The sequence below is a fragment of the Lissotriton helveticus genome, chromosome 7, assembly GCF_964261635.1.
Source record: "Lissotriton helveticus chromosome 7, aLisHel1.1, whole genome shotgun sequence".
In the NCBI taxonomy this organism is placed as follows: Eukaryota; Metazoa; Chordata; class Amphibia; order Caudata; family Salamandridae; genus Lissotriton; species Lissotriton helveticus.
In genome coordinates this window covers 1,383,881,286-1,383,893,511 of record NC_136068.1, presented here as the reverse complement: position 1 = coordinate 1,383,893,511, position 12,226 = coordinate 1,383,881,286, and the positions used below count along the sequence as shown (strand labels likewise).

Below are 12,226 nucleotides of genomic sequence, written 5' to 3'. Positions count from 1 at the left end.
ATATTGGATACATATGGAGCTCTCGCAGCAGACAATACTCTTCCCCACCACCAAATAGCACGCATTAAATTGGCAGCCAATGCAGGAAAGAAAAATAATAAACTTAAAAAAATGTTGTCCACGATCACAAACAGCATATCATGGCCACTGGGAAATAGAAATTGCACATCCCTGAATATCTGGCACTATGGGAAGAAGGCATCGGGCTAGATTTGAATCCCGTATATAGAACTACCTTCAACAATCGTAATACAAGCCTCCTCGTTTTCCATCTTCTTAACTAAACGTACATAACTCACCTGCTCTACTAACTATTCTCACACATTTCGATTCATACTATTTTTCTCAGGCCATTTAGCATCAAAGACCCTATAGGCAAGGAGGAGCTTCGCGCGCACCCAAGATGGTCGCGTGAGCACAGGGCTCCCGGACCCTCGCCACCTCCATCGACTATCCTGTAATTTATCCTGATTCGGACGACGGGTGTTAAATTGGCACAGTTCTACTGCTCATTTATTTGTTTCAGTGAACTTTTTTGGACTTCGGGGTCCAGAGCTACAGACTGTCGCAGTTTTCTGGCCTGCTCCAGGGTGACGCCCCGCGCTATCTTGTCTCGCTTGCCGTCCAGTAAGTGAACAACAACGGACTGCCAGACTTGCGTGGGCAGGCGACGGCTTTCGGTTTCGATTCTGTCCGGAGCTCAACCTGACTTTGTTGGCTCCGTGGACGGCCGGACGCTCCTACACCCTTGGTCTCTCCGCTCCTACTGCCGATCTGTAGCGGCTTCCAGATCTGAGACTGGCACCACCTTCGCCCTTTTGGTCCTACATTTGCCTCCGCAGTCACCATTTTTACCCGTCAACAGGCGACCCGTACGGGTCCAGGATCCAAGATGGCCACCAAGCCTGAGGGTGGAAAGCGTGGGCCTAAACCGGGCGTTCGAGGGAGTGCTCTGCAAACAAACATTATGGACCGGTACACTCTAGCTAAGGGATCGCCGGGAGCAGTCGCTAAACCCTCGACGACAATGCCGGAGGACTCGTCGATTGAAGACGAACCCTCGCTGCGAGATCTCATGGGTGCCATCACCGGTATGAAGGCCTCATTGGGGCAACAATATGAGGCCTTGACTCTCAAACTGGATACGGTGGCGATTGATGTCAATCTGATCAGGGCGGACTTGGCAAAGACAAACGAAAAGGTCAAATCCCTGGATCTTAAAACCTCTAGCCTGGTCGCCGATGTCTCTGAATTACAGGCTGAAGTCGGGAATCTGAGGAAAGCCAATGATTATTACTCTGGGCGCCTAGAGGACTATGAAAGCCGTGCCAGGCGCAATAACATCCGCCTGATTGGGGTCCCGGAATCATCGACTGCTGCCTCGACGGACCTATTGGTGGAAGACCTGGTGCTGAATCACTTGGCGCCCCAGGGTCTCAGCAAGTTCTTCGCTGTAGAACGTGCACATAGGATCCCCGGCGGCACACCTAAATCGGGTGCGAACCCTCGACCCATCATTGCGAGGATCTTTCATTTCCGGGACAGAGACGCTATCCTGCAGGCTTCGCGGCAGTCTGGTCCCATTGCCTTTGAGAACTCTACTGTCAGCTTCTATCCGGACTTGACACAACAGGTCCAGAAACAGAGGCTGGGGTTCCAAGGGGTCAAGAAGAGACTCCGGGAAAGGTCTATGAAGTATGCCATGCTCTTTCCGGCCCGTCTGCGGGTGGTACATAGGGATCGTACTTTTTTCTTCGACCATCCTGGGGTCGTGAGTGACTGGCTTGACACACTGCCTACGGATCCTGAACCTTTTGAGGACTCTGGCAAGTCGGATCGGGCGGAAGGTGGCCCGACAGAGCAGGAGTAGCTGTTGACTTTGACCCCGTACCCTTCCCGTTGGCTTTGAACTGTGCTATGTTGTGTTCTTAATGTTTGCAAGTAATAGTCTTTTTGGGGGTGGGTGGGGGGTGAACGGGTCCTTTCTCCTCCTGGGTTTTCTTTTCGTAGACTAGTTGGGTGGTTGGGCGACAGGCACACTGCAAGTTTATGGGGCTCTTTGGTCTTCAGCAGGGGTGCGGGGTGGGGGGTATAGTTGTTTTGACATTGTTGGGGGAACTGGGTTGTTTGTTTGTATTTTCTTGTTACTTGCAAGGCGAAGGAAGGGCGCACTCCTGTTTTTTGCGGTCGCTTTGGGTGTGGGGCGGGGGAGGGGCTGAACACGGGGATGGGGGGTAGGGGACTTCGGTTATTGTGTTGGAACGTGAACGGGTTGGGGGATGGCATTAAGAGGAGGGTGGTGTTGCAATTGCTGAAACGTTTGACTCCAGATGTCGTTTTACTGCAGGAGACTCATTTGCTCGGCAACAAGTGCTACGCTTTGAATAGGCGTGGTTATCGCCTTGTGGCGCACTCGGGTTTCACTTCGGGCTCTAGGGGGGCGGGCATTCTGGTTCGGACCTCCCTCCCCTTGGCCATAGATGATGTCATTCTGGATGATAAGGGACGATACGCCGCCATTGTGGGGCGCTGGGAGGGGAAGGTTCTTATTTTGATTTCTGTGTACGTGCCCCCGGGCCTCCAGGCCACCACATTTGCTGATCTGAGTGGACTTATCCTGGGTCTCCCCGAGGGTCTGCTTTTGGTTGGGGGTGACTTTAATGCAGTGGTCTCGGGGATGCGTGATCGTCACCCTCCCAGGGAACTGCCGAAGGCCCAGACTTGGTTGAGTGACTTCCTGGAGACGCTGGGGCTCACTGATTGCTGGCGGTTGCTTCACCCAGGACAGTTGCAATATACCTATCATTCTGGTGCTCATGGTAGTCTCTCGAGGTTGGACCACGTATTACTGCCCTCGGCCCATGCATCCCTCATACGGGAAGTTAAACATCTGGCACGGGGCATCTCGGACCATTCTCCTCTTTGGCTGGTGGTTGATGCACGGCAGGGTTCGGCGGGCCGAGTGGCTCCGATCAACCCCTGGTATTTGAAGGAACCCAGGGTCAGGGGTGAGCTGGTTAAAGCACACGATTGTTATTTTGAGGAAAATGTGGGCTCTGTTTCCTCCCCTAGTTTACTTTGGGAAGCTTACAAGACGGTCATTCGTGGCCAGGCCCTCTCACTGATTGGTAGCGTGAAGTTGGCCAACCGTGCTGAGATGGTTCGACTTGAGGGGGAGGTCACGGCCCTGGAGGAGCGCTTGGAATCTGGGGTTACCGCTGAGGGGTTACATCTACTGGAGTTGAAGCAACATGAATACAGAGCTCTGGTCACTGAAGCTGCCAAGGAAATGGGGAGGGAACAGCAGGGACGCTTGTATGATGTGGGTGATAAGGCTGGGAAACTGCTTGCTTGGTTGGATAAGAGGGAGAATGCAAGTCGTGTCATCCCTATGATTGTTGCGGAGAATGGAGAGTGTTGTACAGACCCTGTTGATATTGTTGCATGTTTTGCCGATTATTTCCGCGAGGTGTACTCCCAGGTGTCTGATCGTTCAGAGCAGGACTCCTGCCTGCTATTGCGTGATATTGCACTTCCCCGATTGTCTGACATTGATAGAGATGCTCTGGATGTCCCGCCTACTGTGGACGAGATTGCCGCTGCTGTCCGTTCGGTCCGATCCGGCAAGGCCTCGGGCCCTAATGGGCTCCCCATTGAGCTATACAAACTGCGCCCGGATTCGCTAGCTCCCCATCTGCGCTCTATGTTTCTTGAGTCTTTGGAGGTGGGTTTTCTCCCGCCAGACCAGAGACTGGCCACTATTGTTGTCATCCACAAGGATGGTAAACCTCGGGATTGCTGTGCCTCTTTTCGACCCATTTCGTTGATTAACGCGGAACCTAAAATCTTGGCCAGGTTGCTGGCGACACGTTTGGCGACCGTTATTGGGGAACTGGTTCACCCTGATCAATCCGGCTTTATACCGCATCGTAACACGGCGCTTAACCTCCGAAGGTTGCATGGCGTCCTGGCACGGGCCGAGACGCTGCGTGAGCCCGCCATCTTGGCGTCCTTAGACGCTACGATGGCGTTTGACACAATAGAATGGCCGTATTTGTGGGCGGTTCTTGCTAAGTTTGGTTTCGGTTCGGAGTTCGTTCGGTGGGTCAAATTGCTTTACGCCGGTCCCATGGCTCAGGTGGTGGTCAATGGTCGGGTCTCTGCGCCCTTTGCTCTGAGCAGAGGGACGCGACAGGGCTGTCCCTTGTCCCCCTTGTTGTTTGCTCTCGCCTTGGAACCGCTGGCGGCCTGGTTGAGGTGGGAACCGTCCCTGAAGGGCATTAGGTGGAACTCGGAGTTTGAAGACCGTATATCTCTCTACGCTGATGATATTCTGCTCTATCTTACATCACCCCGTAAATCCCTCATTGTACTGTTTGATGTCTTAACGTCCTTCCGCAAAAACTCGGGTCTTGTCATCAACTGGTCGAAGTCCTGTGTATACGTCCTGTCGGGTGCCGCCCCCCTTCTGCCAAGTGGTTGTCCTATCACGATTGTGAAAGATGGCTTTAAATACCTGGGCATTTTTATCACGCTGAGCCCTGCTCTGCGGTTTGACCGTAACTTACTGCCCCCTCTCCAGCGCCTTCGGGCGGATGTGGTCGCTTGGGGGAAACTTCCTCTCTCTCCCCTGGGTAGAGCGGCATTGTTTAAGATGATGTCACTGCCCCGCTTCCTCTACGCTTTGCAAAACACACTTGACGTCGTCCCGGCTACATACTTCCGTGAGGTTGAAAGTTTACAGAGGCAACTGGTGTGGGGGGGTAGGCCCCGGATCGCCATTGCTAAATTGTCGCTCCCGTGGTACGACGGTGGAATTTCTTTACCTGATATCCGTCGCTATTATTGGGCGTCTCAACTGGGGGCGATAAATCATTGCATGTATGGCCCTTTGCCGAATCCGGCCTTCGAGATGGACAAATGGTTGTTACCGGGGGGCGACTTCAATAGAGCCCTCTACTCGAAAATCACCCCTCGCAACGTGACGGGCCCCACCAGGACGGCCGTCCAGGTGTGGCGACATGCTTCCATGGCGCTTGGGTGGACTGGTAAATTGACTCGTGCCACCCCCCTGTACGCGTCTGATAGACTTGGCTCACTTTGGCAGTTCCGGGGGTTTGATAGGTGGGACTTGATTGGTATCAGCAGGATTGATGATGTTTGGACTAAGGGGAGAATGAAGACGTTCGAAGAATTGAAAACCGAGTACGCTTTGAGCGATCGTGAATTTTTTCGCTATGCGCAGGTCCGCCACGCGGTGCTCTCGGTCTTCCCTTCGGGTGTGGAGATACCGGAGTCGTCCCCGCTTGAGGACAGGGTACTGGACGGACATGTTCCTGATAGTACGATTTCGCTTATTTATAAAAAATTAATCAACTCCAGGTCTGATCTCCTGGTTCACCTTAGAGAGGTCTGGACTGGTGATGGGCTGGAGCTGGACGATGAGGACTGGCAGGCGGCGATCTCTTCCCCTAAAGAGGTGGCCATCCAGGCGCGCCTTAGATTTGTGCAACTTAAAATCCTGCATAGAGTGTATGTCACTGGTCCCCGTTTGGTACACATGGGCTTCTCTGTGGATGGTTTGTGTCGGCGTGGATGCGGTCTCCTGGGCACCTTTTTACATATCATCTGGGAGTGCCCTGAGATAGTGCGATTCTGGTCCCGTGTGCACGAGGTGATGAGTGAGGTTACGGGGGTGCGATCGATGCCGGAAGCTAGGAGATGCCTGCTGAATGTATGGGAACCGAATGATTACTCCGTGTCGCAGCTTCGGTGGGTGACCTTGGGCAATATGATTGCCAAAAGAGACATTGCGCAACTGTGGGGCGCTCAGGGCCCGCCCGGGATTCGGAAATGGAAACAAAACATGGACTGGTGCATGTTCCGAGAAAAAACTGTATATATTTCTCGAGGTACCCCCCGAAAATGGGGGAAGATATGGACTCAATGGAACACTTACCGTGGTGATATATGTGCCCCTCCTCTTCCTGACCCAGATGTAGCACCCACGTCCCCGTAACCCGAGGGTTCCTTCACATACTATTGTATACTGGTTGCAATTTGTCTCTTCTGCCCCCCCCCCCCTGTGAGATTCTTTCTCGATGGAACAAATGCTCATGGTATTGCCCTTCCCGCTCCGCCGCCATGTACTACAACGTTGTGTATACTGATATCTCTTTTTCTTCTCTCCTTGCAAGTTGTTTGTGTTTGTGTTATAAAAATCAATAAAAAGTTTCCACAAAAAAAAAAAAGACCCTATAGGCCACTGGTGTTGTAAACCAGACATGTGCTCTTAAATCACCTGCAATGCATAAACATACTTCATTTCTCTTCCACTCGACGTAAAATGTTCTTTGAGGTGACTCCAAATTAAATGTGTCACTTTAAAATCAGTTACATCAATTCCCCCTTCCGCAATGCATTACAGGAATACTAGATTCAGGCATGCTTCTTCAGGGGAAATCTCTTTTAATCTGTTCATTTCAATGACGGTGTGATACATTCTACTTCCCAGAGTATTACCAACCTGCCCCGCTGCTTTGCAAAGGTGGCTGACTTTACATAGATGCTTTGATTCTGACCACGTTTTAGGCCCCTTTGGACCTACATAGTGAACACGCTTTCTTCAATTACAGTCAAACCAATCCCACTAGGTTGGCCCCTGATTGCGCCGGGAGCGTACTACGCTCCAAAATAGCAGCTAATCTTGCTCTAATCCATCCTTGCCAAGAAAGCCCTCACTTCCCAATGGAAGTCCAAAACCCCCCTTCTCTGGCTGCCTGGTTAAGAACTCTCCTTAAATAGGATAGTGTGCAGAGTTTGGCCGTATGGTTTACACACAACATGAGATTAGCAAAGATTTCGTAACCCATTTGCTTAGAATATACTCTGAGCCCCAGTCCCCCTCCGCCCCTCAGGCTGTGGCAGCCTATTGAGCGGAGGTGGAATTGCCCTGCTTAGACGCCGAAAGTCAGGAGTCCTTAGGGGCCCCGTACAGAGGGGAAGAGATACAGGCAGCAATCGCCCATCTGAAGACAGCTAAATCCCCTGGGATGGATGGCCTAGCGGCTGAGCTCTACAAAGAGTATGGGGGGTCTTGATCCCTAAATTGCTGGAAATCATGGCGGAAGCTAGCGAGAGCGGCATTCTCCCAGACTCCATGCGCGAAGCGCTGATAGTGATGATCCCCAAACCGGGGAAAGACCCCCTGCTCCCCAGTTCTTATCGGCCAATTTAAATGCTAAACGTGGATCTTAAAATTATTAGCCAAGTGTTGGCAAGTAGGCTCCTTCCATATCTGCGGCAACTGGTACATGACCAGTCCGGTTTTATACCAGGCAGGAATACGCAACGGAATATCCGCCGCCTCGCTCATGTTATGCAATCATTGGAGGGAAGTGCCCAACAGAGTACCTCAGCGTTCCTTGATATCGAACAAGCGTTCGACTCGATCTGATGGGACTATTTATGGCAGGTGCTCCTAAAAATGGGACTGGGGGAGGGTTTCGTAAATTGGGTAAGACTACTTTATGCTCACCCGGGGGCGAGGGTTTGCACGGGACGGTATGTGTCAGACACAATGTCCATATGTCCATAGAGAGAGGGACGCGACAGGGCAGCCTGCTTTCCCCCTTGCTATTCGCCCTGGCAATTGAGCCACTGGCATGTCATCTGCATGAGGTGATCCAGGGGCAGGGCATTCGGGTGGGTGGTATGAACATATTGTGTCACTGTACGCCGAGGATGCCTTGATATACCTGCAGCGACCGACTCGGTCATTGCCGTCACTAGTAGCTGCGCTGACTCAATTTGCTGAAGCATCCGGGCTTTACATTAATAAAGCAAAATCACAACTGTATGCGATTGGGTCGGTGAATGACTGGAACGGAGCTCAGCTCCCGGAATTGGGACTTCCATGGGTGGCAGATACGCTGGGTTATCTGGGGATATGGATAGGTAGGGATGAGTCCACATTTTACCAACACAATATGGGGAGGATACTACGGGGTCTCCAGGGCAGGCTTGCCTTCTGGAGCACTCAAACTCTCCCTGATGGGGACTATCGCCCTGATAAAGATGGTGGTCTGCCCTAGATGTCTCTTCACAATGCAGGGTTCCTTCTTTGAACTCTCGCATTGGGTATTTAAGGAATTGGACACACTGATCATTCTATTGCTATGGAAAGGGAAACGGAGTCGGGTTAGCCTGGAGGTTCTGAAACGTAGGTGGGGCAAAGGAGGTTTAGAAATCCCAGATCTGGACTTCTATTACTTTGCCTCGCAACTCCAACATGCTATAGCCTGGCTGGACTCGGACCCCCCATTCGGAAAGGGCCTTCCTGGCAGACACCTATGGGGACCAACAGTTGGGAGCTCTTCTCTGGCGGGCGGGGTGCAGCTGGACCAATGTCCCCCACTGGTGCGGCTATTAGCCATAATATGGAACCAAGTAATCCGCAGACTTATCAGGGACAGACCGTTTGCCCCAGAGGCAGATTTCTGGCTTATGCCGGCCTTCACTCAAATTGACCGGGTTATGTCAACTGATAAATGGATAGGGGGGGGATGCCTTATGCTGTCAGACCTCTGTTCAGACAATAAATTCATCACCTATCAGGAGGCAGTGGCTACCTTTGAGCTGGGGTCAGGGCAATTCCTGCAGTATGCGAAAATAGCGGCAACGGCACAGCAATTGTGGCCTTTGTTCCCAAAGGCCCCGGGGCACACACATACTCTGGTCACCATGATCACCATGATAGGAGCGTGGAAGTTTGTTACCCACCTATATAAGGCTCTGAAGGAGGATAAAAAGAATGAACCCCTAAAGATAGAGGAGAAATGGCAGCGGGTGTGTCCGCAGGAGATCACATCACGAGACTGGGAAAAAATCCATGAGAGTGTGCGGAAGGTGTCGGTATGCAATTGATTCAAACAAATCCAGTATAACATAATACACATGACCTATCTCTCACCCAGGCGGCTTCATGTCATTGATAGTTCCAGAGATACACATTGCCCTAGAGGTCGCCACACTCAGGCGGATTTCCAGCATATGGTGTGGACCTGTCAGACTATCCAGAAGTACTGGATGGCGGTCCTAGAGAAATTAACCAGGGTGGAAGATTGACCTGGATTCGCGCCCTTGTCTTCTGGGCCTGATTCCCCGTGATTCTAAACGTAAGACTAGTAGGCGATTTCTGTTTCTGGGACTTGTTATAGCTAGACGGCGCATAGCGATCCATTGGTTAACCCAACAAGGGCCCTTAGTGGTGAAGTGGAAAACAGATTTGAGGGAGTGGGCCCTGGCCGAAGAGGGGCATATGCGTAGCACCAAAAGGGATGACAAACTACCTACTATTGCTGGCGTGGGGAGTGATGGTTCAGGAAATAATGGGACAGGCTTCACAATCCACACAGGCGTCACGAGAGGGGACAACTTCCAGTGGTGGGCTGGCCCCCAGCCAGGAGGGGAAAAATGTGAAGACCCAAAACGAGCATTGAGATACATGGACCTCTACTTAGGCAGACCCGGCAGAGGGGAGGGTGGAGAGGGGGGTTGTTGAGGGGGGGTCTGGGGGATCGGGGGGTTAGGGGTAGTTTTGGTTACAGTTAAGATAATATGACGTGAAACAAAAAAATTAAGTAAACCATGACAGATTGGAAAACCTCCATGGGATTGCATATAGGACTAAATTCCTGAGTTCATTGTTGGGCTGTTTCACTGCCTCGGCTGAGGTAAAAATGTTATGTACTTGTATTTGTATATGAACGTGATATGCAGGTTGGAGGAACAAACTAATAAAGAAATAAAAAAATATATATATATGTCCTTGCCTCCTACCCTTTGTCTGAGGACCGACTCTATTCCCATACCACTGCTGTCCACAGTCACTATAGAGGGTACAACATCCTTGTAAGGCTGCAAGGCTAGTGCCTCTATGATAAAGGATTTCAGCATCTCAAACGCTCCCTTCCGTTACTCCTCCCAAATAAATTCTGCTCCAACACTCAACAGTCCTCAGAGGTTCAGTCTGTAGAGCAAAATTTAGCATGAAGCTGGATTAATACTCACATAACCCAAGGAACGATCTCAACTGGTCGTTTTCAATTGGTGGGGAACATTTATATATTGTCAATATGAGCTCTTCCTTGGGCCATTTGCCTTGAGCTGAAATTCTGTGTCCCAGATACTCCACCTCTTCCATCATGAATTTACACCATTCCCTTTTTACTGTAATACCGGGGTCTTCCATAATGCTTAACACTTTATCGAGCTTGGTCAGGTGTGTCTGGACATGATCAGAGCATATCAGGATACTGCCTTGCCTGAAACACCCCGAGCGAGAAAAGCACAAGCTCAACATACAGTGACAACATTCCAAGAATCCAGAATATCATTACATCATACCATGTTATGGCTTTTCTGTATACAAATTCTCCATAAGACTGAGTTAGAGATCTGGGAATGGTATTGGCTAAGCGACGAGTAGTTATACGGTGGATGTGACCCCAACCACTGACACATACTGACTGGCTGCAGGATATGAAGGAGTGGGCTATGGCGGAACTTATCAGAATGAAATTTGTGAGAAGAGATGAAAAAGCAGAAGAGGATAGGATGGCGTGGAATACCATGATAATAGAACCCCAGGGGGACCAAGATCAGACCTCCCAACCAGCTGAGCGGGGGGACACAACTCATGGTGACGTGAGCATTTCTAGCCCAGGCCTGGAGGGGTCACCACATCAGTAGTTGGCGCAGTTTACATTGAGGGTCTACCTACCGCCATGAATCATGTTGCTCCAAGGGACAGGACGGGAACAAGGGGGAGTTACTGTTTATGTTTATAGAAGTTTTATAACTTTGTGGCACTGAAGTTGCTAGACACCACAATATTTTTAAATGTTTTTTCCTCTGTTTATATAATGTGCGAGGGTATCCTCACATGGCTACAAACCGCTTACTTTGACTGAAATGTGCTTGGAATATTGAAGATCATTGTACATCAATTTGTGGTATACTATTGTGTGTTGTACCTGAGACTAAATGCCGATAAAGAACACATTTTAAAAAACAGACTGAGTTAGAGCCAATACTGAATATGGTCAGTTATAGTGAATTTATTTCTCCAGTAATATGCAAAAAATAGTATAACATTTACAGTGAATATTTGGCAGCAATAATGTGAATCAACACTGGCAGAAGGGGAAATGTTACCCTCATACGCCAACAACTCTAGTGACTGCCTTTTAGAACAGGTAAAAACATACATTGTTTCCTGGCCATGCATCCACTTTTGGAACAAACTTCATGTTCCCATCCTGCAAGCAGGGTCACTGTGTATCTAGATGGCAAGAGGGACACTGAATTAAATACTCGCTGGTGACATATACGCTGCGCCTTTTATCCTTTTTAGGTTGGTACCATTTAATTGGTTTATATTAATGCTTATTTGCAACATTTAGAAATGGCGTAAATGTAGTATGAGGCACTAGGTAAAAATCTGGTTATTTTTTAGAATGGTTATTCAATATCATGCTCAAATAACAAAAACTTTAATAAAAGTATGGAAACCATCTCTTATCCGTATGAGCCACCATTTTATACCATATGCCACCCTCAGAGGTATCAACATCAGTGTACATTATTATTTGTATAGCAATGAAGTTCTAGAAGCAATACATAAAATTGCCATTTTTGTCTGGAGTATAGAAATGTAAAAGTGAAAGACAGTCAATGGGGTGTGCCACTGGAGCACAGCACTTGCGTACACAGTGGTGGCAGGTCATGATGGTTGTTCATTTGCTGTACCCATCTACACACCTTGTGAGGATTAGCTAAGTACTGTAAATATTTTAGTACTTGAGATACACACCTCCACGTGGCTTTGAAGAATCGTGCCCTCCAATGACGACAGCAATGCCCCTTTCTTCCAACCTGGTCCTCCATTTTTTAATAATACTCAATGAATTGTCCTAAAGAAAAGGATATGTTGATCAAAATAAAATAAAATACTGTGCATTTAAGCTATGGAACATACAAAATAAAGTAATCACACATAGAATCTGACTTATTTTGCCAAGATATGTTCAGTAATTTTAATGAAAATGATCTTTCAGCCAGTTTATATAAAACTAGCAGCCCGTCCCGACGTTGTCCGGGTATGAATTGCTGCCGGCCAGTAGTATATTGTTTTGTAGGATTTTGTTTTGATAGCATTTCTTAT

General features: G+C 49.4%; 1 protein-coding gene across 1 annotated transcript in view; it reads right to left on the bottom strand.

Moving 5' to 3' along the window:
- The window catches only part of QTGAL (queuosine-tRNA galactosyltransferase), a 2,423,197-nt gene that overhangs the window by 2,366,494 nt on the left and 44,477 nt on the right, over positions 1-12,226 (bottom strand). The window contains exon 3 of the mRNA XM_078654698.1: positions 11,876-11,975. Coding sequence (XP_078510824.1) covers positions 11,876-11,975 — 100 coding nt within the window. The remainder of the gene's footprint in view (positions 1-11,875; positions 11,976-12,226) is intronic.